General features: G+C 32.9%; 1 protein-coding gene across 50 annotated transcripts in view; it reads right to left on the bottom strand.

The window, feature by feature from the left end:
• Positions 1-27,412, bottom strand: part of LOC127730143 (uncharacterized) — a 60,508-nt gene that overhangs the window by 22,160 nt on the left and 10,936 nt on the right. For 7 of the 50 annotated variants that reach the window (XM_052238291.1, XM_052238293.1, XM_052238292.1 and 4 more), the window contains 6 exons: positions 25,607-25,675; positions 21,966-22,034; positions 18,283-18,351; positions 14,917-14,985; positions 11,242-11,310; positions 4,506-4,574 (listed from right to left, as the gene is read on the bottom strand). In XM_052238291.1, coding sequence (XP_052094251.1) covers positions 4,506-4,574; positions 11,242-11,310; positions 14,917-14,985; positions 18,283-18,351; positions 21,966-22,034; positions 25,607-25,675 — 414 coding nt within the window. The remainder of the gene's footprint in view (positions 1-4,505; positions 4,575-11,241; positions 11,311-14,916; positions 14,986-18,282; positions 18,352-21,965; positions 22,035-25,606; positions 25,676-27,412) is intronic. The other 43 variants (XM_052238294.1, XM_052238309.1, XM_052238312.1 and 40 more) reach the window with 27 other exon arrangements.

Below are 27,412 nucleotides of genomic sequence, written 5' to 3'. Positions count from 1 at the left end.
CATAGTAATTACATAATTGATTATTATGTTATTAGTTGTTAGATTGTGATGTCCACATTTGAATGAAATTAGCTTCTTTGTTATTCATAGCATCCCAAAATTTCTGATAGATTCTTCAGCAACTCAGTTTGACCTCATAACAGTGTCTCAGATTTTTCCTATTGTATTTCATTCTCTCATAAACCTTCAATTAAGTTTGCAACCTTAATTCATAAGCTCTAAATTTAATTGGGTATAAAATTTGTTCTATTAATGTTTTTGGAAATCTGAGACATGGTTTAGAAGATAACAGGTCAAGGAACAACATGTGCTAAAATCATGCATATAGGGGCATCCATCTAGGAGCTAATGTCATTTAAAACTACATTTTCATGGCAAAAATGGATGTGTCACAATTTAATAAAAATTGAAAACAACACGTTTAATAATTTCATGCGTCCGAAGCGCTTTTCTGGATTTACCTTCATCAGGAACGCTCAAAGCCAAACATTTGAAATCCGAGGGATGTATAAGTACCGAAACAGTTAAAGAGCTATATGACAAAAATACCTAAAACAAATAGCCAAATCAATAAGGATTTTCATACTTGAACCTTAATAACTTCAATATAATTCACAAATGTACCATGTGGATACTTCAGGATTTGCCTTTAATCATAAATCAATTAGGTTTTGACCAGTAATAAAGCAATCCATTTCAGCAATTCTAAATATATAAAGAAAATGCACACACTGTGCATCAAAATTCAGGTCTGGCGGGAGAAGTTATATCATTAGTGACCTTAATGTAAGTCAGCTGCTACTGATATGGTCAAAACTCCGCCCACCTGGATAAAGATCTCATTAGATGTTGTACAATTATATTTGTTTAATATTTGTACATTTATATTTTGATTCCCTCTATAGCTCCAAATAGTTTTTTGTTTTTTCCTCCTGACAGCTCCAATATAGAAATGTATTTTTATTTGCAATTCATTATCATCTTTTTTTCTATAAACCCCTAGTCCACCTCTTTTTCATAACTGTTATTTTTATAGTTGGTCAGTGGTCATAAAGCTATCAAATAATTCTATTGATTAACCACAAGGTACTGCCCGCATGTTCTTATCTTGCATCAGTCAGACACGTGCATTTTTTTTTTATAAAACTGATTATCATCAAAACTCATTAACAGTGCCATTTATGGAAACATATTTTTCTTCTGTGGTTTGGGAATATTAAAAAGAAACAAAAACAGCTGAAAATGAAATTTCGATAAAATTTAGTTGCTTTTGTATAGTGATACATTATTTACAGTCTTCAATAGGTAACCTTTTAGACGCATGAAATTATTTAACATGTTGTTTTCATTTTTTTTTAGAATAAGTTTAGTTAAAGGATTCCCGGCTAACAAATTAGACCTCGTTAATTTAGTAGTATAGATAGGTATTTTTTTCAGAGACAAGTGCCTGTGGCATAGCATGAACTTAATGGTTTGTTCGAAATTAAGATAACTGTTCTAAGTGCTCTTTCTGTGAACCACTACTTTACTGTCCAGAGATTTTTTCCGACGTAACAAAAGCAGACGATTACCGTACAAATTTGCCCTAAGCATTGTACTAAAACGTGTTTTCGGGAACTTTTTTTACTTTTAAGCACGGTGTAAATTCAGAACGCTTGCTTTCCAATCAAATCGACGTTGGCTTACTTTACGATAAGTGTAATGCATGTTTTCGAATCTTTGTTGGCAAGGAAGCGGGAGCCATGAGATGAAAATGGACGATGCATTATTCGTGTGGTATTTGAGGTTCTCTGTTGCCTCTCGCGGAACACGGAAGCTATTTTATTTGCTACAAATAAAAGCCATCATGCATGAAATTGTTTTATCAGGTCGTTACGAAAACGTTACCACACACGCAGCTTTGTGAACGAATGAACACATTAAATGTAAAATATTGCGATTTGATTTGATTGCCAATGAACAATATTTAGCATAGTCCAAAAGAAGCGTATTAAACCAACCACATCATGTGACATGACATGTCACCGTAAACTGCCTTAAACAATGGAAAAAAACCATACCGTATAGACAGCTATAAAATGCACCGACATGGCTAAATGAGAAACAATTCAAACGTAAAAAACAACAGCCTAATCTATAATAAAGCAATCAACGAAAATCAAATGTGACAGACAGCATCGAATAACAACCACTAATTACAGACTTCTGACCTCGGACAGGCGCATATAGAATGTGGTGGGTCAATCTTTTTTGTGAGCGCTCAACCTGAGACGGTAGTTTAATCGCGAAATATAAAACTAAACTTTAAAAATCAGTTGAAAAGGCTCAACTAATCAGATCGGCATGATGAACAAAACACAACTAACATTAAAACAAAAGACACAAAATACTGATCTAGCTCTAAGAGAACTATAAGTAGCTGAAAACTAGTTCAAAGCCAACAACAAAAAGGAGGCAAACGTAAACCAAGGGGACATTCAAAACTTATAAGTCCAAGAAAAACTGATATCGCCATGGCAATAAAGCGACAATAAGACGAACAAATCCAAAAAACGGTACAAATAAAACTAAAGATTGAGCAATACGAACCTCACACAAAAACCGGGTCTGAAATTAGGTGCTCCGAAAGGGTAAGCAGATGGCACCCGTAGTGTTGCTAATGCAAGTACAAATCCGGTAAACAACTACTAATAAATCAATCTTGTTCTCCCAAAATTAAGAGTGAGAATGTATTTCAGCTAAATTTAAAAACATTTTAATTATGTCAGTAATCAAATCAATCATTGACTTTCCTTTCACAATTTCTGTTTTGCATCGCCAACTTATATCAATCAATAAAAGTCGTTTGAAAAAAAAATTAAAAGAAACATTATCCGCCAGTTTCAGCGTTGTTTTTGGTTTGAATGCTTTCCGATATTCAGGAAGTTACATTCAGGTGGAACAATATGCTAATCATCCGACCGCAGGTAAACTATAAACAGATTTCTGTTTTTATGTTGTTTTATAACAGCCCTTGACACGGAGAGTTCAGAAGTCTAATCGACACTAGGTCATGCAGATCGACAGATGGGCAAATCGTCACCAGTCATTGTTTATTTCAGTACCAAGTTGTGTCACCGAGTAAACCACTCAGTGAAAAAAAATCATTCTGTGTTAATTTTAAATAAAAATCACAATAATAAAGTTCACAAGTTTTGATTTGATTACTGGCTTCTGGAAAATAGCTAGTTATGTATGAAATCTAAGTATTTCTAAGTAAAAGCAATGAATTTCAAAGAAACAAAGTACATCGACAAGTTAAAGTGTTTTGAACTTGCTCTCAGAAACTGTGAGCATTCTTTACCATTGAACGGACTATAATTATTATTCTTGTTCTAGTTCTTGTGATTTTGTTATTCTTAAATCGGTATCATAAAGTTAAGTGCTTTTTTGTACTCATTTTTACCTTTTGTCAAGTTCCTCGGAGGGAAAGAAGGGAAAGGTGGGGATCTCAAAAACGGGTTTTAACCTGACCACATGGTCATGTGTCTGTCCTATTAAGGAACCTTATCAGCGGTTGTCTTTGTCATGTCTTTAACCTTTTTTGTATTAATGTCATTAAGGGGGTTGGTATATATTAAATGTGAGATCTTTGGTAGACTGTTAAGTTTCATCACTACTGTTTTAAGACTCGAAGCAATTTAGAACTAGTTATATTTATTGTGTAGACACTTTGTTGACTTCTTATGACTGTTTTCGTAGGGTTGTTGTCTCATTGATGTCTACCCAACAATGAAAGGCACAAAGTTTATTCCCCATAATGATCTATCAAAATAATAAAAAAACCTGACCAAAATTTAAATTACTTATGCGTTTTAACATCCCATGTTTATCATGTATATATATATATACATATGTAAAATGTCCAGATGATACATATTTCACATTAAAAACATCGCCATAGCAATATAAAGAATACCAAAGATTGAGCAATACGAACCCCACACAAAAAACCGGGTGTGAACTTGGGTGCTCCGAAAGGGTAAGCAGATGGCACCCGTCGTGTTGCTCCTGCAAGAACAAATCCGGTAAAAAACTACTTATTAATAAGTCTTGTCTTGATTTTCTGGGAAGGGCAGAATGATTTTTTATGCGGAATTTTTTGGAAGGAATATCCATTTTTACATATTCTTAGTCTGGCTTATATTCAGTTTCACTTTACACAATTAGTTCCTGCATTGTGTTGGGCAGAGGATTCAATTCATCCAATATTGGGCGAGATTATGTTTTAAATTCGTACCAGGCCAGAATATTCATTCCCAAAATCCTCCTGCTCACACCCCCCTCCCAACCCCCTCTTTCCTGAATACTAGTATATAATGGGTAATCTCTCTAAAATACAAACAAATCTTCTAATACAATGTATTATCCACAACAACAAACTTTCGAATATCATTGCAGTGAGATAGAAAAGGACTCTGGTTCAGATTATGTTGTTGATGGTTCTAATATGTATCACAACTTACTTTCTGGTTGATTTTTATAATAAATGTTCCTTGGTGCCAGTTTTTCTTCTAAGGGTTGGTCTCTTCGACCTGAAAAATTATTTGCAACAGTTATCATTTTCATTTTTGATACCTTTATTATATTTAAGGTGGTACCCAACACCTTGACTAAAATTAATTTGGCTCGTTTAATTTTCATAAAATTTTGACAAAATATTAACTTAGACCCTTTGAAAAAAATACAAAAATTTCAAAAAACTTGAACCAATCACTTTCTCGGAAAAAATTGGTTGGATATATAGCAGTTTGACAAACACTAATTTTGATCATTAAGAAGCTTAATATTTATGTAACAATACAATGTGATTAAAACGTTTAGCTGATTTCACAGAGTTATCTCCCTGTAGTGTTAGGTACCACCTTAAATATTTTTCCGTCCCGATTATATGGTTTTGATTGCCAAAACACTATTTATTATATAAACAAATCTGGCTGCTAGAAGTAGAATATTATCTTTAATTGTTTTTGATTTTAATATAACTTAAGATATCTTAAGCTTTAGCTGAATATAGTGCACTCTAAGCTTTGGACTAGACTGAAATCATTTTACAGGCGCCCAACTGTTATAGCAGAATTACAAAATTAATGAAGTCAATGCTGTAACTGTTGTCTCCCTAAATTTTCGATGAACAGTATATCTTTTTATTTCAAACGTTTGCTTTGAGTCTTTTATTTTGATTTTTTGCATTACAGTGGCTAACGAAAATAAAACTACATGATGAATATTCATAATTCATGGTAATTTAATTTCCAATATGCATTTTCTTTGTTTGGCCGTCTGAAAAATTAAAATATGTAAATGATATAGTGCAATCACAGTTATTCTGACAAGTATCACTGATTTCCGCTTTGTTCACATATACTTTATTGGTGTTCTTGGTGTCAGTTCATTGGTCGTCATTGTTGACACGCGGCTATATCTGCTTAACAATGTTATACGGAATCTGGACTGTCACGAAAGAAAGTTACTATCTTTTTCGTATACGTTATGTTTTTAATCTGTTGTTTTATTAAAAACCTACACATTCGAGAAAGCTTGTGCCAACAGGCCTTAAGATTTTTAAAGTTTTAAAGGAACTGCTATTAATTTTCATTTAAGTACATCTTCAAAGAAATGCAATCAGGGTGAATAATGTAAAAATTAGTTGTTTTTTCAAGTTTTAAGACTCAACATTTTTTTAAATGCTGTAAAGCAAATTATGCAGACAGGTAATGAAAAAAGTTCAGACATAAATACATGTACATACATATTATATATATATGTCAAGTATAGTTTGTGAGTTATTGTAAAAGATAAGATTATTACTTCATACAAGCTTCTGAGGAAAAAGTAGTATCCTTTAACTTTACTTTCCGCTATAAAGATGATGTTTCTCTAATTTTTGCCCTATTTTCACATTTCCCAACCGATTGTGAAAAAATTGTTCCCCTCGCTAGTGAAATAACGGTTCTCGGCAAATGATTGGTCGAAATTTAATTATGACGTCAAATTTTCTTGGTTTCTTCTGAATTTCCTATTGAGACATCATGAAAAAAGGCGACCATATAAAGAACACAGCTTTCTGCAAATCTTTGAAAAGGAAGGATAAAAATCATTAGAGATACTGATTCCACTACTATAAGTTATTACTATAACTTGTGTAATACGATATTTCTCCACTCTCAACAGTTATGTTTAAATTATTTAAAAAGCTCGGCAAGCCTCGTGCTTTAAATATTAAAATTCAACTGTCTCGAGTGGAGAAATATCGTAACACACTTGTTGCAGTGGTGGAATCTATATCTCTCACTAAATAATTCATAATTTGGTGACTATGTTGAACGCATCTATCCCATCGAACTTGAGATACAGGATACAACATATACAGTTAAGTCTGCCTCATATCTTGACTTACATCTAGAAATTGACAATGAGGGTCGGTTGAAAACAAAACTGTACGACAAAAGAGATGATTTCAGCTTCCCCATTTTGAGCTTTCCATTTCTATGTAGCAACATTCCAGCAGCGCATGTCTGCATAAGGAGTATATATCTCTCAGTTGATACGATATTCAGGGCTTGTTTTTTCTTGTCATGATTTCCTTAATAGAGGGTTGCTGTTCACAAGGAAGCTATTAAACCAAGAGTTCCAAGTGGAGAAATTGAAATCATCCCTTCGTAAATTTTACGGACGCCATCACGAGTTGGTTGACCGTTATTGAATATCCGTTTCACAGATGATAGCGGATATGTTCCAACTGTCGTAACTACAACCCCGTCCCCTTTCTCCCGAATGTGACCTACCGAATTAGAAATATAACAGGGTTTGTAGTTTGTACTAAAATGAGCAACACGACGGGTGCCACATGTGGAGCAGGATCTGCTTACCCTTCCGGAGCACCTAAGATCACCCCCAGTTTTTGGTGGGGTTCGTGTTAATCAGTCTTTAGTTTTCTATGTTGTGTTTTGTGTACTATCGTTTGTCTCTTTGTCTTTTTTCTTTTTTAAGCCATGGCGTTGTCAGTATAATTTCGACTTATGAGTTTGGATGTCCCTTTGGTATCTTTCGCCTCTCTTTTACTGTTTTTAGCTATAATGAAAGCTATAATAGGTTCTAATGGCGTTCCTCAAACTTTAGGCATAGCACACAGGCACTTGTCTCTGAAATATTTGTTTCCCTATATACCTTAATATAAAAGTATAGACAAGTGCCTGTGGCATAGCATGAACTTTATGGTTTGTTCGAAATTAAGATAACTGTTCTAAGTGCTCGTTCTGTGAACCACTACTTTACTGTCCAGAGATTTTTTCCGACGTAACAAAAGCAGACGATTTCCGTACAAATTTGGCCTTAGCATTGTACTAAAACGTGTTTTCGGGAACTTTTTTTACTTTTAAGCACGGTGTAAATTCAGAACGCTTACTTTCCGATCAAATCGACGTTGGCTTACTCTACGATAAGTGTAATGCTTGTTTTCAAATCTTTGTTTGCAAAGAAGCGGGAGCCATGAGATGAGAATGGACGATGCATCAATCGTGTGGTATTTGACGTTCTCTGTTGCCTCTCGCGGAACACTTGAGCTATTTTACTTGCTACAAATAAAAGGATGCCATCATGCATGAAATTGTTTTATCAGGTCGTTACGTAAATGTTACCACACACGCAGCTTTGTGAACGATTGAACACAATTAATGAAAAATAATGCGATGTGGTTTGATTGCCAATGAGAATAATATCCAACATAGTACAAATGAAGCGGATTAAGGCACCATAGGTTACCGTAAACTGCCTTTAACAATGGAAAAAAAAAGCCAAACCGTTTAGTCAACTATAAAAGGCATTGACATGACATGTTAAAAATAACAGCCTGATCTATGATAAAGCAATAAACGAAAATCAAATATGACAGGTCTACAGCATTAAACGACCACCACTAATTACAGACTCCTGACTTGGGAAAGGCGCACATAGAATGTGGCGGTGTCAAACATATATATGAGCGCTCAACCCTAACATAAGACAGTGGTTTAATAGTGCAAAAGAAGACCAAACTTTAAAAATCAGTTGGAAATCGGCTATTACGGCTCGACTCATCAAATCGGCACGATGAACAAAACACAACTAACATTAAATTAAAAGAAACAAAATATCGATCTAATCATGATTGGCAGTTAATGAAAGCTAGTTCAAAGCCAATAACAAAACGGAGGCAGAAGAAATCAAGGTAACATTCAAAACCTAATGTCGGGTAAATCGAAGACAGTCAAACTGACAGCGCTATGACGAAAAATAACAAATCTACAAAACACTGCATAGAAAACTGAAGACTGAGCTACAGAAACCCCAGCAAAACCGGGGAGGAATTTAGGTTATCCGGAAGGTTAAACAGTTCCCGCTCCACACGTGGCACCCGTCGTGTAGATCCTAGGAAGTACAAATCCTGTGAACAACTACTTATAAATAAATCATGTTCTCGCAGACTAAGGAGTAAGAATGTATTGCTGCTGTATTTTAAGAACATTTGCAAACATTTGAATAATGCCAGTAATCGAATTATTTATTGACTTTCCTCTTACAATTACTAATATAAAGTCAAGTTTTGTATAAAAAAAAAAAAAAAAAAAACGCTATCTTTCAGTTTCAGCGTTCTTTTGGGATTCGGGAAATAATGCCTTTCAGATGGAACAATTTGCTAATCATCGGAACACAGTTAGACTATAAAATAGACTTTGTTTTATAACAGCCCTTGACTCGCCGGAGGTAAGAAGTCTTATCGACAGCTGGGCAAATCGTCACCGGCCATTATTTTGGTACCGAATTTTGTCACCGAGTGAGATCTGTGTCAAATATCATACTATGTTTTGAAAAAAATGTATTTAAGTTGGATCATCGGTATATATTTCCTCAGATAGAATGTTCTTATACTTTGACAAAATGAAGATTTTACTATGCTTTTTTTCAAAATTATAATAAAAAAAGTATGGGTCACAGTACTATTTTACAAGCTACAAGTCGTGCAAAATTACCCAAATTTGCATAGATTGTTTATGAAAAAACTATTTTTTGTGAATAAAAAGAAATCTATGAGATAGAATTTTGAAATAATATATGAGAAGATAGGTTTTATAATATGCTAGAAAATAAGAAGAAAAAATGGTGTCACCGAACTTGTTTTCTTGCTACAAGTAAAATATGAAAATTTCACTATCATCCAGTAAAACATTTTTACTATAAAAGTTATCTCCCCTTAAATTGCAAAGTTGAAAAATTTATTCTAAAAAACACAAATATTTGGTATTTGTTTAAACATTTTGGATAATACAATGAATCACTTATTTTTCTTTATACAAATAAATAGTTATCAAAGGTACCAGGCTTATAATTTACAGTCTTACACATAAATTGCTAATCTGTCTCAAAATTTGCAGATTTAGACAAAGAACTAGACCGATTGTGAACTGCTATTGTACAATCCAAGATGGTGGTATACCGTGAATCTAACTTAATGTACAAGTTTTAACTTTCTTAAAAGCTGTGGACTGCTTCGCTCTATCCTAATTTAAGGTAATATGTGTGCATGTGGTTATTGATTTAGTATTGGAAATGTGTTGTTTTTAGATATTGAGTGATATAAAATAGATGTCTTAGACTTAGAATATCAATTTTTGTATATATATATTAAGATGAACTTTTCTGAAATTTTAAACTGGGTGTTCAGTGTTTAGTTGTCAATGTGTTTTTGTGAAATGTGGTTTTCTAGTTCTTTCTGCTGGTCATTGACTTGCGATTTTAATTGCTAGTTCTGTTTATGATTTATTTAGATATATATGAATGTTTAGGTATGATAATAACATATAATTGTAAACAGCAATAAATATTTAGTTTAAATGAAAATGATGTTGTTCTATTTTAAAAGCGTGTGCGTTACACACTCACGCTTTTAAAAGTTTGTCCACTTTACTTGTTGAAAATTAAAACATTTACAAATAGACACGACTCTGGAGGTGTGCCTCTCTGGATGTGTGCCTAGATTGGCAGAAGTTATAAAATACAGATAATGCATTTTTGTAAACATTGTTTAGCAAAACAAATCGTGCATATTGCAGATTAACAAAGCAATAAACACGTATTAATAATTGATTTTTCAATATTGAATTTCAGTGTGCAATATATGCATAATAAAACGAACATGAATTAATGACAGTTGATCGGAACTGAAATACACATAGTTAATTTTCCGGCATTTGATGTCTTATCCTGAGACGAGAAAAGTCTGTAATTCTTTATCTCATTTAAACCAATAGCTGTCGCTGTATCTCAGCCGCATCATAAAGCAACCAATCAGAATCTATATGTGATAAGTATTTATTTCAAGATGCCGTGTATATCGACTGAAACTAATAGCTTCGTACCGTGATGCGAAGCAATAAGTTTTGTTTTGATAAGTGGCTTCTGGAAAATACTCATTATAGCTAGTAATGTATAAAATCTTAAGTATTCCGGGAATCCGCAGAACAAGCAACGAATTTCGAAGAATCAAAGTACATCGACAAGTTAAACTGCGTTGAGCTTGCTCTCAGAAACTGTGAGCATTCTTTAATACTGCATTGACTATCATTATTACTGTTGTCCTAGTTCCAAGATTAAAGAGGGGAAGTCGGGGATCTTAAAACAAGTCCATGTGTCTGTCCTATAAGAGGTTATCTTTAGTTATATTTTATTATTATACTTCACGTTAAAATGCCAGGTTTTGATCGGCTGATACGAGGAAGATAATTCATTTTATTTCTTATACAGTAAGAATCCTGTAATCTGATGGTTAATTACCCGGACGGAATATCCATTTTCACCTATTCCTAGTCTGGCTTATATTCAGTTTCACTTTGCACACAATTGATTCCTGCATTTCTTCTAAGAGGAGCCTGATGGGTTATTTTCGTTCTTCGTGATCGGCGCATTTTCGCTATCGTGATCCGTTTTTCTACAGATTTTTTTTTTTATATTTTCGTGATCCGTGATCATGGAATTTTTTTTTCTGTGAATCGTAATTAACAAAAAAGTCAACTCGTGAATCGTGATGAGACCCCCCATCAGGCCCCTCTTCTAATACAATGTATTCTCCACAACAACAAACTTTCAAATAGCATTGCAGTGAGATAGAAAAGGACTTTAGTTTAGATGATGTTGTTGATGGTTCTAATATGTATCACAACTTACTTTCTGGTTGATTTTTATAATAAATTTGCTTCGGTGCCAGTTGATCTTCTAAGGGTACGTTTCTTCGACCTAAAATAATTTGCAACAATTATCATTTTCATTTCTCATACCTTTCTCATATTTTAAGATATTATTCCGTCCCAAATATATGGTTTTGATTGCCAAACACTATTTATTATATATACAAATCCGACAGCTAGAAGTAAAATTTTATGTTTAATAGTTTTTGCCTGCGACTTCTTTAGCAGAAAGCTCGACATTGGGATAGTGATCCGGCGGAGGCGATGGTGTTTACTAACTTATTTAAAGCTTGATATTTCAGAAGGTAGAATACCTAGATTCTTCATACTTTGTATATAGATGCCTTATGATATAAAGTTTTCGTCTGTCATATGTCCATTGTCCTTGACCTCTTTTTAATAGTTCAGTGACTACTTGAAAAAAAGTTCAGATATTTTGTAATGTTAATTTCTCTCTTATTATGAGTAATAGGATAACTGTATTTGGTATGTGCGTACCTTGCAAGGTCCTCATGCCTGTCAGACAGTTTTCACTTGACCTCGACCTCATTTCATGGATCATTGAACAAAGTTAAGTTTTCGTGGTCAAGTTCATATCTCAGATACTATAAGCAATAGGTCTACTATATTTGGTGAATGTTACGATTGTAAGGTGTACATGTCCAACTGGCAGGTGTCATCTGACCTTGACCTCATTTTCATGGTTCAGTGGCGAAAGTTAAGTTTTTGTGTATTGGTCTGTTTTTTAATACTGTATGCAATAGGTCAACTATATTTGGTGTATGGAAATATTTTACGATGTACATGTCATTCTGGAAGGTTTTATTTGATCTTGACCTCATTTTCACGGTCGTTGCTCAATGTTAAGTTTTTGTGTTTTGGTCTGTTTTTCTTAAACTTTAAGCAATAGGTCAACTATATTTAGTGTACGGAATGATTGTAAGATGTATATGTCTGTCGTTCCTTTTACAATTACTAATTTGCCTCGCCAACTAATTTTCATCAATAATATAAAGTAAAGTTTTGCATAAAAAAACTAAAGAAACGCTATCTTTCAGTTTCAGCGTTCTTTTTGGATTTGGGAAATAATGCCTTTCAGATTGAACAACTTGCTAATCATTGGAACACAGTTAGACTATAAAATAGACTTTTGTTTTATAACAGCCCTTGACTCGGCGGAGGTAAGAAGTCTTATCGACTCCGGGTCAACTCGACAGCTGGGCAAATCGTCACCGGCCATTATTTTGGTACCGAATTTTGTCACCGAGTGAGCTCTGTGTCAAATATCATACTATGTTTTGAAAAAAAAAAATGTATTTTAGTTGGATCATCGGTATATATTTCCTCAGATAGAATTTTCTTATACTTGGACAAAATGAAGATTTTACTATGCTTTTTTCAAAATTATAATAAAAAGTATGGGTCACAGTGCTATTTTGCAAGCTACAAGTAGTGCAAATTGCCCAAATTTGCATAGATTGTTCATGAAAAAACTATTTTTTTGTGAATAAAAAGAAATCTATGAGATAGAATTTTGAAATAATATATGAGAAGATAGGTTTTATAATATGCTAGAAAATAAGAAGAAAAAATGGTGTCACCGAACTTGTTTTCTTGCTACAAGTAAAATATGAAAATTTCACTATCATCCAGTATAAAATTTTTACTATAAAAGTTATCTCCCCTTAAATTGCAAAGTTAAAAAATTTATTCTAAAAAACACAAACATTTGGTATTTGTTTAAACATTTTGGATAATGCAATGAATCACTTATTTTTCTTTATACAAATAAATAGTTATCAAAGGTACCAGGCTTATAATTTACAGTCTTACACATAAATTGCTAATCTGTCTCAAAATTTGCAGATTTAGACGAAGAACTAGACCGATTGTGAACTGCTATTGTACAATCCAAGATGCCGGTATACCGTGAATCTAACTTAATGTACAAGTTTTAGCTTTCTTAAAAGCTGTGGACTGCTTCGCTCTATCCTAATTTAAGGTAATATGTGTGCATGTGGTTATTGATTTAGTATTGGAAATGTGTTGTTTTTAGATATTGATTGATATAAAATAGATGTCTTAGACTTAGAATATCAATTTTTGTATATATATTAAGATGAACTTTTCTGAAATTTTAAACTGGGTGTTCAGTGTTTAGTTGTCAATGTGTTTTTGTGAAATGTGGTTTTCTAGTTCTTTCTGCTGGTCATTGACTTGCGATTTTAATTGCTAGTTCTGTTTATGATTTATTTAGATATATATGAATGTTTAGGTATGATAATAACATATAATTGTAAACAGCAATAAATATTTAGTTTCATTGAAAATGATGTTGTTCTACTTTAAAAGCGTGTGCGTTACACACTCACGCTTTTAATAGTTTGTCCACTTTACTTGTTGAAAATTAAAACATTTACAAATAGACACGACTCTGGAGGTGTGCCTCGCTGGATGTGTGCCTAGATTGGCAGAAGTTATAAATACGGATAATGCATTTTTGTAAACATTGTTTAGCAAAACAAATCGTGCATATTGCAGATTAACAAAGCAATAAACACGTATTAATAATTGATTTTTCAATATTGAATTTCAGTGTGCAATATATGCATAATAAAACGAACATGAATTAATGACAGTTGATCGGAACTGAAATACACATAGTTAATTTTCCGGCATTTGATGTCTTATCCTGAGACGAGAAAAGTCTGTAATTCTTTATCTCATTTAAACCAATAGCTGTCGCTGTATCTCAGCCGCATCATAAAGCAACCAATCAGAATCTATATGTGATAAGTATTTATTTCAAGATGCCGTGTATATCGACTGAAACTAATAGCTTCGTACCGTGATGCGAAGCAATAAGTTTTGTTTTGATAAGTGGCTTCTGGAAAATACTCATTATAGCTAGTAATGTATAAAATCTTAAGTATTCCGGGAATCCGCAGAACAAGCAACGAATTTCGAAGAATCAAAGTACATCGACAAGTTAAACTGCGTTGAGCTTGCTCTCAGAAACTGTGAGCATTCTTTTATACTGCATTGACTATCATTATTACTGTTGTCCTAGTTCCAAGATTAAAGAGGGGAAGTCGGGGATCTTAAAACAAGTCCATGTGTCTGTCCTATAAGAGGTTATCTTTAGTTATATTTTATTATTATACTTCACGTTAAAATGCCAGGTTTTGATCGGCTGATACGAGGAAGATAATTCATTTTATTTCTTATACAGTAAGAATCCTGTAATCTGATTGGTTAATTACCCGGACGGAATATCCATTTTTACCTATTCCTAGTCTGGCTTATATTCAGTTTCACTTTGCACACAATTAATTCCTGCATTTCTTTTAAGAGGGGCCTGATGGGTTATTTTCGTTCTTCGTGATCGGCGGATTTTCGCTATCGTGATCCGTTTTTCTACAGATTTTTTTTTTTTTATATTTTCGTGATCCGTGATCATGGAATTTTTTTTTCTGTGAATCGTAATTAACAAAAAAGTCAACTCGTGAATCGTGATGAGACCCCCCATCAGGCCCCTCTTCTAATACAATATATTCTCCACAACAACAAACTTTCAAATAGCATTGCAGTGAGATAGAAAAGGACTTTAGTTTAGATGATGTTGTTGATGGTTCTAATATGTTTCACAACTTACTTTCTGGTTGATTTTTATAATAAATTTGCTTCGGTGCCAGTTGATCTTCTAAGGGTACGTTTCTTCGACCTAAAATAATTTGCGACAATTATCATTTTCATTTCTCATACCTTTCTCATATTTTAAGATATTATTCCGTCCCAAATATATGGTTTTGATTGCCAAACACTATTTATTATATATACAAATCCGACAGCTAGAAGTAAAATTTTATGTTTAATAGTTTTTGTCGAGCCTGCGACTTCTTTAGCAGAAAGCTCGACATTGGGATAGTGATCGATCCGGCGGAGGCGATGGTGTTTACTAACTTATTTAAAGCTTGATATTTCAGAAGGTAGAATACCTAGATTCTTCATACTTTGTATATAGATGCCTTATGATATAAAGTTTTCGTCTGTCATATGTCCATTGTCTTTGACCTCTTTTTAATAGTTCAGTGACTACTTGAAAAAAAGTTCAGATATTTTGTAATGTTAATTTCTCTCTTATTATGAGTAATAGGATAACTGTATTTGGTATGCGCGTACCTTGCAAGGTCCTCATGCCTGTCAGACAGTTTTCACTTGACCTCGACCTCATTTCATGGATCATTGAACAAAGTTAAGTTTTCGTGGTCAAGTTCATATCTCAGATACTATAAGCAATAGGTCTACTATATTTGGTGAATGTTACGATTGTAAGGTGTACATGTCCAACTGACAGGTGTCATCTGACCTTGACCTCATTTTCATGGTTTAGTGGCGAAAGTTAAGTTTTTGTGTTTTGGTCTGTTTTTTAATACTGTATGCAATAGGTCAACTATATTTGGTGTATGGAAATATTTTACGATGTACATGTCATTCTGGAAGGTTTTATTTGATCTTGACCTCATTTTTACGGTTCATTGCTCAATGTTAAGTTTTTGTGTTTTGGTCTGTTTTTCTTAAACTTTAAGCAATAGGTCAACTATATTTGGTGTACGGAATGATTGTAAGATGTATATGTCTGTCGTTCCTTTTACAATTACTAATTTGCCTCGCCAACTAATTTTCATCAATAATATAAAGTAAAGTTTTGCATAAAAAACTAAAGAAACGCTATCTTTCAGTTTCAGCGTTCTTTTTGGATTTGGGAAATAATGCCTTTCAGATTGAACAACTTGCTAATCATTGGAACACAGTTAGACTATAAAATAGACTTTTGTTTTATAACAGCCCTTGACACGGCGGAGGTAAGAAGTCTTATCGACTCCGGGTCAACTCGACAGCTGGGCAAATCGTCACCGAGTGAGCTCTGTGTCAAATATCATACTATGTTTTGAAAAAAAAAATGTATTTTAGTTGGATCATCGGTATGTATTTCCTCAGATAGAACTTTCTTATACTTGGACAAAATGAAGATTTTACTATGCTTTTTTCAAAATTATAATAAAAAGTATGGGTCACAGTGCTATTTTGCAAGCTACAAGTAGTGCAAATTGCCCAAATTTGCATAGATTGTTCATGAAAAAACTATTTTTTTGTGAATAAAAAGAAATCTATGAGATAGAATTTTGAAATAATATATGAGAAGATAGGTTTTATAATATGCTAGAAAATAAGAAGACAAAGAACTAGACCGATTGTGAACTGCTATTGTACAATCCAAGATGGTGGTATACCGTGAATCTAACTTAATGTACAAGTTTTAGCTTTCTTAAAAGCTGTGGACTGCTTCGCTCTATCCTAATTTAAGGTAATATGTGTGCATGTGGTTATTGATTTAGTATTGGAAATGTGTTGTTTTTAGATATTGAGTGATATAAAATAGATGTCTTAGACTTAAAATATCAATTTTTGTATATATATTAAGATGAACTTTTCTGAAATTTTAAACTGGGTGTTCAGTGTTTAGTTGTCAATGTGTTTTTGTGAAATGTGGTTTTCTAGTTCTTTCTGCTGGTCATTGACTACGATTTTAATTGCTAGTTCTGTTTATGATTTATTTAGATATATATGAATGTTTAGGTATGATAATAACATATAATTGTAAACAGCAATAAATATTTAGTTTAAATGAAAATGATGTTGTTCTACTTTAAAAGCGTGTGCGTTACACACCCACGCTTTTAAAAGTTTGTCCACTTTACTTGTTGAAAATTAAAACATTTACAAATAGACACGACTCTGGAGGTGTGCCTCTCTGGATGTGTGCCTAGATTGGCAGAAGTTATAAAATACGGATAATGCATTTTTGTAAACATTGTTTAGCAAAACAAATCGTGCATATTGCAGATTAACAAAGCAATAAACACGTATTAATAATTGATTTTTCAATATTGAATTTCAGTGTGCAATATATGCATAATAAAACGAACATGAATTAATGACAGTTGATCGGAACTGAAATACACATAGTTAATTTTCCGGCATTTGATGTCTTATCCTGAGACGAGAAAAGTCTGTAATTCTTTATCTCATTTAAACCAATAGCTGTCGCTGTATCTCAGCCGCATCATAAAGCAACCAATCAGAATCTATATGTGATAAGTATTTATTTCAAGATGCCGTGTATATCGACTGAAACTAATAGCTTCGTACCGTGATGCGAAGCAATAAGTTTTGTTTTGATAAGCGGCTTCTGGAAAATACTCATTATAGCTAGTAATGTATAAAATCTTAAGTATTCCGGGAATCCGCAGAACAAGCAACGAATTTCGAAGAATCAAAGTACATCGACAAGTTAAACTGCGTTGAGCTTGCTCTCAGAAACTGTGAGCATTCTTTTATACTGCATTGACTATCATTATTACTGTTGTCCTAGTTCCAAGATTAAAGAGGGGAAGTCGGGGATCTTAAAACAAGTCCATGTGTCTGTCCTATAAGAGGTTATCTTTAGTTATATTTTATTATTATACTTCACGTTAAAATGCCAGGTTTTGATCGGCTGATACGAGGAAGATAATTCATTTTATTTCTTATACAGTAAGAATCCTGTAATCTGATTGGTTAATTACCCGGACGGAATATCCATTTTTACCTATTCCTAGTCTGGCTTATATTCAGTTTCACTTTGCACACAATTAATTCCTGCATTTCTTTTAAGAGGGGCCTGATGGGTTATTTTCGTTCTTCGTGATCGGCGCATTTTCGCTATCGTGATCCGTTTTTCTACAGATTTTTTTTTTTATATATTTTCGTGATCCGTGATCATGGAAATTTTTTTTCTGTGAATCGTAATTAACAAAAAAGTCAACTCGTGAATCGTGATGAGACCCCCCATCAGACCCCTCTTCTAATACAATGTATTCTCCACAACAACAAACTTTCAAATAGCATTGCAGTGAGATAGAAAAGGACTTTAGTTTAGATGATGTTGTTGATGGTTCTAATATGTATCACAACTTACTTTCTGGTTGATTTTTATAATAAATTTGCTTCGGTGCCAGTTGATCTTCTAAGGGTACGTTTCTTCGACCTAAAATAATTTGCAACAATTATCATTTTCATTTCTCATACCTTTCTCATATTTTAAGATATTATTCCGTCCCAAATATATGGTTTTGATTGCCAAACACTATTTATTATATATACAAATCCGACAGCTAGAAGTAAAATTTTATGTTTAATAGTTTTTGTCGAGCCTGCGACTTCTTTAGCAGAAAGCTCGACATTGGGATAGTGATCGATCCGGCGGAGGCGATGGTGTTTACTAACTTATTTAAAGCTTGATATTTCAGAAGGTAGAATACCTAGATTCTTCATACTTTGTATATAGATGCCTTATGATATAAAGTTTTCGTCTGTCATATGTCCATTGTCTTTGACCTCTTTTTAATAGTTCAGTGACTACTTGAAAAAAAGTTCAGATATTTTGTAATGTTAATTTCTCTCTTATTATGAGTAATAGGATAACTGTATTTGGTATGCGCGTACCTTGCAAGGTCCTCATGCCTGTCAGACAGTTTTCACTTGACCTCGACCTCATTTCATGGATCATTGAACAAAGTTAAGTTTTCGTGGTCAAGTTCATATCTCAGATACTATAAGCAATAGGTCTACTATATTTGGTGAATGTTACGATTGTAAGGTGTACATGTCCAACTGACAGGTGTCATCTGACCTTGACCTCATTTTCATGGTTTAGTGGCGAAAGTTAAGTTTTTGTGTTTTGGTCTGTTTTTTAATACTGTATGCAATAGGTCAACTATATTTGGTGTATGGAAATATTTTACGATGTACATGTCATTCTGGAAGGTTTTATTTGATCTTGACCTCATTTTTACGGTTCATTGCTCAATGTTAAGTTTTTGTGTTTTGGTCTGTTTTTCTTAAACTTTAAGCAATAGGTCAACTATATTTGGTGTACGGAATGATTGTAAGATGTATATGTCTGTCGTTCCTTTTACAATTACTAATTTGCCTCGCCAACTAATTTTCATCAATAATATAAAGTAAAGTTTTGCATAAATAACTAAAGAAACGCTATCTTTCAGTTTCAGCGTTCTTTTTGGTTTTGGGAAATAATGCCTTTCAGATTGAACAACTTGCTAATCATTGGAACACAGTTAGACTATAAAATAGACTTTTGTTTTATAACAGCCCTTGACACGGCGGAGGTAAGAAGTCTTATCGACTCCGGGTCAACTCGACAGCTGGGCAAATCGTCACCGGCCATTATTTTGTGACCGAATTTTGTCACCGAGTGAGCTCTATGTCAAATATCATACTATGTTTTGAAAAAAAAAAATGTATTTTAGTTGGATCATCGGTATATATTTCCTCAGATAGAATTTTCTTATACTTGGACAAAATGAAGATTTTACTATGCTTTTTTCAAAATTATAATAAAAAGTATGGGTCACAGTGCTATTTTGCAAGCTACAAGTAGTGCAAATTGCCCAAATTTGCATAGATTGTTCATGAAAAAACTATTTTTTTGTGAATAAAAAGAAATCTATGAGATAGAATTTTGAAATAATATATGAGAAGATAGGTTTTATAATATGCTAGAAAATAAGAAGAAAAAATGGTGTCACCGAACTTGTTTTCTTGCTACAAGTAAAATATGAAAATTTCACTATCATCCAGTATAAAATTTTTACTATAAAAGTTATCTCCCCTTAAATTGCAAAGTTAAAAAATTTATTCTAAAAAACACAAACATTTGGTATTTGTTTAAACATTTTGGATAATGCAATGAATCACTTATTTTTCTTTATACAAATAAATAGTTATCAAAGGTACCAGGCTTATAATTTACAGTCTTACACATAAATTGCTAATCTGTCTCAAAATTTGCAGATTTAGACGAAGAACTAGACCGATTGTGAACTGCTATTGTACAATCCAAGATGCCGGTATACCGTGAATCTAACTTAATGTACAAGTTTTAGCTTTCTTAAAAGCTGTGGACTGCTTCGCTCTATCCTAATTTAAGGTAATATGTGTGCATGTGGTTATTGATTTAGTATTGGAAATGTGTTGTTTTTAGATATTGATTGATATAAAATAGATGTCTTAGACTTAGAATATCAATTTTTGTATATATATTAAGATGAACTTTTCTGAAATTTTAAACTGGGTGTTCAGTGTTTAGTTGTCAATGTGTTTTTGTGAAATGTGGTTTTCTAGTTCTTTCTGCTGGTCATTGACTTGCGATTTTAATTGCTAGTTCTGTTTATGATTTATTTAGATATATATGAATGTTTAGGTATGATAATAACATATAATTGTAAACAGCAATAAATATTTAGTTTCATTGAAAATGATGTTGTTCTACTTTAAAAGCGTGTGCGTTACACACTCACGCTTTTAATAGTTTGTCCACTTTACTTGTTGAAAATTAAAACATTTACAAATAGACACGACTCTGGAGGTGTGCCTCGCTGGATGTGTGCCTAGATTGGCAGAAGTTATAAATACGGATAATGCATTTTTGTAAACATTGTTTAGCAAAACAAATCGTGCATATTGCAGATTAACAAAGCAATAAACACGTATTAATAATTGATTTTTCAATACTGAATTTCAGTGTGCAATATATGCATAATAAAACGAACATGAATTAATGACAGTTGATCGGAACTGAAATACACATAGTTAATTTTCCGGCATTTGATGTCTTATCCTGAGACGAGAAAAGTCTGTAATTCTTTATCTCATTTAAACCAATAGCTGTCGCTGTATCTCAGCCGCATCATAAAGCAACCAATCAGAATCTATATGTGATAAGTATTTATTTCAAGATGCCGTGTATATCGACTGAAACTAATAGCTTCGTACCGTGATGCGAAGCAATAAGTTTTGTTTTGATAAGTGGCTTCTGGAAAATACTCATTATAGCTAGTAATGTATAAAATCTTAAGTATTCCGGGAATCCGCAGAACAAGCAACGAATTTCGAAGAATCAAAGTACATCGACAAGTTAAACTGCGTTGAGCTTGCTCTCAGAAACTGTGAGCATTCTTTTATACTGCATTGACTATCATTATTACTGTTGTCCTAGTTCCAAGATTAAAGAGGGGAAGTCGGGGATCTTAAAACAAGTCCATGTGTCTGTCCTATAAGAGGTTATCTTTAGTTATATTTTATTATTATACTTCACGTTAAAATGCCAGGTTTTGATCGGCTGATACGAGGAAGATAATTCATTTTATTTCTTATACAGTAAGAATCCTGTAATCTGATTGGTTAATTACCCGGACGGAATATCCATTTTTACCTATTCCTAGTCTGGCTTATATTCAGTTTCACTTTGCACACAATTAATTCCTGCATTTCTTTTAAGAGGGGCCTGATGGGTTATTTTCGTTCTTCGTGATCGGCGCATTTTCGCTATCGTGATCCGTTTTTCTACAGATTTTTTTTTTTTATATTTTCGTGATCCGTGATCATGGAAATTTTTTTTCTGTGAATCGTAATTAACAAAAAAGTCAACTCGTGAATCGTGATGAGACCCCCCATCAGGCCCCTCTTCTAATACAATGTATTCTCCACAACAACAAACTTTCAAATAGCATTGCAGTGAGATAGAAAAGGACTTTAGTTTAGATGATGTTGTTGATGGTTCTAATATGTATCACAACTTACTTTCTGGTTGATTTTTATAATAAATTTGCTTCGGTGCCAGTTGATCTTCTAAGGGTACGTTTCTTCGACCTAAAATAATTTGCAACAATTATCATTTTCATTTCTCATACCTTTCTCATATTTTAAGATATTATTCCGTCCCAAATATATGGTTTTGATTGCCAAACACTATTTATTATATATACAAATCCGACAGCTAGAAGTAAAATTTTATGTTTAATAGTTTTTGTCGAGCCTGCGACTTCTTTAGCAGAAAGCTCGACATTGGGATAGTGATCGATCCGGCGGAGGCGATGGTGTTTACTAACTTATTTAAAGCTTGATATTTCAGAAGGTAGAATACCTAGATTCTTCATACTTTGTATATAGATGCCTTATGATATAAAGTTTTCGTCTGTCATATGTCCATTGTCTTTGACCTCTTTTTAATAGTTCAGTGACTACTTGAAAAAAAGTTCAGATATTTTGTAATGTTAATTTCTCTCTTATTATGAGTAATAGGATAACTGTATTTGGTATGCGCGTACCTTGCAAGGTCCTCATGCCTGTCAGACAGTTTTCACTTGACCTCGACCTCATTTCATGGATCATTGAACAAAGTTAAGTTTTCGTGGTCAAGTTCATATCTCAGATACTATAAGCAATAGGTCTACTATATTTGGTGAATGTTACGATTGTAAGGTGTACATGTCCAACTGGCAGGTGTCATCTGACCTTGACCTCATTTTCATGGTTCAGTGGCGAAAGTTAAGTTTTTGTGTTTTGGTCTGTTTTTTAATACTGTATGCAATAGGTCAACTATATTTGGTGTATGGAAATATTTTACGATGTACATGTCATTCTGGAAGGTTTTATTTGATCTTGACCTCATTTTTACGGTTCATTGCTCAATGTTAAGTTTTTGTGTTTTGGTCTGTTTTTCTTAAACTTTAAGCAATAGGTCAACTATATTTGGTGTACGGAATGATTGTAAGATGTATATGTCTGTCGTTCCTTTTACAATTACTAATTTGCCTCGCCAACTAATTTTCATCAATAATATAAAGTAAAGTTTTGCATAAAAAACTAAAGAAACGCTATCTTTCAGTTTCAGCGTTCTTTTTGGATTTGGGAAATAATGCCTTTCAGATTGAACAACTTGCTAATCATTGGAACACAGTTAGACTATAAAATAGACTTTTGTTTTATAACAGCCCTTGACACGGCGGAGGTAAGAAGTCTTATCGACTCCGGGTCAACTCGACAGCTGGGCAAATCGTCACCGAGTGAGCTCTGTGTCAAATATCATACTATGTTTTGAAAAAAAAAATGTATTTTAGTTGGATCATCGGTATGTATTTCCTCAGATAGAACTTTCTTATACTTGGACAAAATGAAGATTTTACTATGCTTTTTTCAAAATTATAATAAAAAGTATGGGTCACAGTGCTATTTTGCAAGCTACAAGTAGTGCAAATTGCCCAAATTTGCATAGATTGTTCATGAAAAAACTATTTTTTTGTGAATAAAAAGAAATCTATGAGATAGAATTTTGAAATAATATATGAAAAGATAGGTTTTATAATATGCTAGAAAATAAGAAGAAAAAATGGTGTCACCGAACTTGTTTTCTTGCTACAAGTAAAATATGAAAATTTCACTATCATTCCAGTATATAATTTTTACTATACGAGTTAACACCCCTTAAATTGCAAAGTTGAAAAATTTATTCTAAAAAACACAAACATTTGGTATTTGTTTAAACATTTTGGATAATGCAATGAATCACTTATTTTTCTTTATACAAATAAATAGTTATCAAAGGTACCAGGCTTATAATTTACAGTCTTACACATAAATTGCTAATCTGTCTCAAAATTTGCAGATTTAGACAAAGAACTAGACCGATTGTGAACTGCTATTGTACAATCCAAGATGGCGGTATACCGTGAATCTAACTTAATGTACAAGTTTTAGCTTTCTTAAAAGCTGTGGACTGCTTCGCTCTATCCTAATTTAAGGTAATATGTGTGCATGTGGTTATTGATTTAGTATTGGAAATGTGTTGTTTTTAGATATTGAGTGATATAAAATAGATGTCTTAGACTTAAAATATCAATTTTTGTATATATATTAAGATGAACTTTTCTGAAATTTTAAACTGGGTGTTCAGTGTTTAGTTGTCAATGTGTTTTTGTGAAATGTGGTTTTCTAGTTCTTTCTGCTGGTCATTGACTTGCGATTTTAATTGCTAGTTCTGTTTATGATTTATTTAGATATATATGAATGTTTAGGTATGATAATAACATATAATTGTAAACAGCAATAAATATTTAGTTTAAATGAAAATGATGTTGTTCTACATTAAAAGCGTGTGCGTTACACACCCACGCTTTTAAAAGTTTGTCCACTTGACTTGTTGAAAATTAAAACATTTACAAATAGACACGACTCTGGAGGTGTGCCTCTCTGGATGTGTGCCTAGATTGGCAGAAGTTATAAAATACGGATAATGCATTTTTGTAAACATTGTTTAGCAAAACAAATCGTGCATATTGCAGATTAACAAAGCAATAAACACGTATTAATAATTGATTTTTCAATACTGAATTTCAGTGTGCAATATATGCATAATAAAACGAACATGAATTAATGACAGTTGATCGGAACTGAAATACACATAGTTAATTTTCCGGCATTTGATGTCTTATCCTGAGACGAGAAAAGTCTGTAATTCTTTATCTCATTTAAACCAATAGCTGTCGCTGTATCTCAGCCGCATCATAAAGCAACCAATCAGAATCTATATGTGATAAGTATTTATTTCAAGATGCCGTGTATATCGACTGAAACTAATAGCTTCGTACCGTGATGCGAAGCAATAAGTTTTGTTTTGATAAGTGGCTTCTGGAAAATACTCATTATAGCTAGCTTAAGTATTCCGGGAATCCGCAGAATAAGCAACGAATTTCGAAGAATCAAAGTACATCGACAAGTTAAACTGCGTTGAGCTTGCTCTCAGAAACTGTGAGCATTCTTTTATACTGCATTGACTATCATTATTACTGTTGTCCTAGTTCCAAGATTAAAGAGGGGAAGTCGGGGATCTTAAAACAAGTCCATGTGTCTGTCCTATAAGAGGTTATCTTTAGTTATATTTTATTATTATACTTCACGTTAAAATGCCAGGTTTTGATCGGCTGATACGAGGAAGATAATTCATTTTATTTCTTATACAGTAAGAATCCTGTAATCTGATTGGTTAATTACCCGGACGGAATATCCATTTTTACCTATTCTTAGTCTGGCTTATATTCAGTTTCACTTTGCACACAATTAATTCCTGCATTTCTTCTAAGAGGGGCCTGATGGGTTATTTTCGTTCTTCGTGATCGGCGCATTTTCGCTATCGTGATCCGTTTTTCTACAGATTTTTTTTTTTTTTATATTTTCGTGATCCGTGATCATGGAAATTTTTTTTCTGTGAATCGTAATTAACAAAAAGTCAACTCGTGAATCGTGATGAGACCCCCCATCAGGCCCCTCTTCTAATACAATGTATTCTCCACAACAACAAACTTTCAAATAACATTGCAGTGAGATAGAAAAGGACTTTAGTTTAGATGATGTTGTTGATGGTTCTAATATGTATCACAACTTACTTTCTGGTTGATTTTTATAATAAATTTGCTTCGGTGCCAGTTGATCTTCTAAGGGTACGTTTCTTCGACCTAAAATAATTTGCAACAATTATCATTTTCATTTCTCATACCTTTCTCATATTTTAAGATATTATTCCGTCCCAAATATATGGTTTTGATTGCCAAACACTATTTATTATATATACAAATCCGACAGCTAGAAGTAAAATTTTATGTTTAATAGTTTTTGTCGAGCCTGCGACTTCTTTAGCAGAAAGCTCGACATTGGGATAGTGATCGATCCGGCGGAGGCGATGGTGTTTACTAACTTATTTAAAGCTTGATATTTCAGAAGGTAGAATACCTAGATTCTTCATACTTTGTATATAGATGCCTTATGATATAAAGTTTTCGTCTGTCATATGTCCATTGTCTTTGACCTCTTTTTAATAGTTCAGTGACAACTTGAAAAAAAGTTCAGATATTTTGTAATGTTAATTTCTCTCTTATTATGAGTAATAGGATAACTGTATTTGGTATGCGCGTACCTTGCAAGGTCCTCATGCCTGTCAGACAGTTTTCACTTGACCTCGACCTCATTTCATGGATCATTGAACAAAGTTAAGTTTTCGTGGTCAAGTTCATATCTCAGATACTATAAGCAATAGGTCTACTATATTTGGTGAATGTTACGATTGTAAGGTGTACATGTCCAACTGGCAGGTGTCATCTGACCTTGACCTCATTTTCATGGTTCAGTGGCGAAAGTTAAGTTTTTGTGTTTTGGTCTGTTTTTTAATACTGTATGCAATAGGTCAACTATATTTGGTGTATGGAAATATTTTACGATGTACATGTCATTCTGGAAGGTTTTATTTGATCTTGACCCCATTTTTACGGTTCATTGCTCAATGTTAAGTTTTTGTGTTTTGGTCTGTTTTTCTTAAACTTTAAGCAATAGGTCAACTATATTTGGTGTACGGAATGATTGTAAGATGTATATGTCTGTCGTTCCTTTTACAATTACTAATTTGCCTCGCCAACTAATTTTCATCAATAATATAAAGTAAAGTTTTGCATAAAAAAACTAAAGAAACGCTATCTTTCAGTTTCAGCGTTCTTTTTGGATTCGGGAAATAATGCCTTTCAGATTGAACAACTTGCTCTGTGTCAAATATCATACTATGTTTTGAAAAAAAAAATGTATTTTAGTTGGATCATCGGTATGTATTTCCTCAGATAGAACTTTCTTATACTTGGACAAAATGAAGATTTTACTATGCTTTTTTCAAAATTATAATAAAAAGTATGGGTCACAGTGCTATTTTGCAAGCTACAAGTAGTGCAAATTGCCCAAATTTGCATAGATTGTTCATGAAAAAACTATTTTTTTGTGAATAAAAAGAAATCTATGAGATAGAATTTTGAAATAATATATGAGAAGATAGGTTTTATAATATGCTAGAAAATAAGAAGAAAAAATGGTGTCACCGAACTTGTTTTCTTGCTACAAGTAAAATATGAAAATTTCACTATCATTCCAGTATATAATTTTTACTATACGAGTTAACACCCCTTAAATTGCAAAGTTGAAAAATTTATTCTAAAAAACACAAACATTTGGTATTTGTTTAAACATTTTGGATAATGCAATGAATCACTTATTTTTCTTTATACAAATAAATAGTTATCAAAGGTACCAGGCTTATAATTTACAGTCTTACACATAAATTGCTAATCTGTCTCAAAATTTGCAGATTTAGACAAAGAACTAGACCGATTGTGAACTGCTATTGTACAATCCAAGATGGCGGTATACCGTGAATC

This window comes from Mytilus californianus, unplaced genomic scaffold (genome assembly GCF_021869535.1).
Source record: "Mytilus californianus isolate M0D057914Y unplaced genomic scaffold, xbMytCali1.0.p SCAF_2, whole genome shotgun sequence".
Classification (NCBI taxonomy): domain Eukaryota; kingdom Metazoa; phylum Mollusca; class Bivalvia; order Mytilida; family Mytilidae; genus Mytilus; species Mytilus californianus.
Note: the sequence above shows the minus strand (reverse complement) of the source record. Positions and strands in the feature narration are given on the sequence as shown.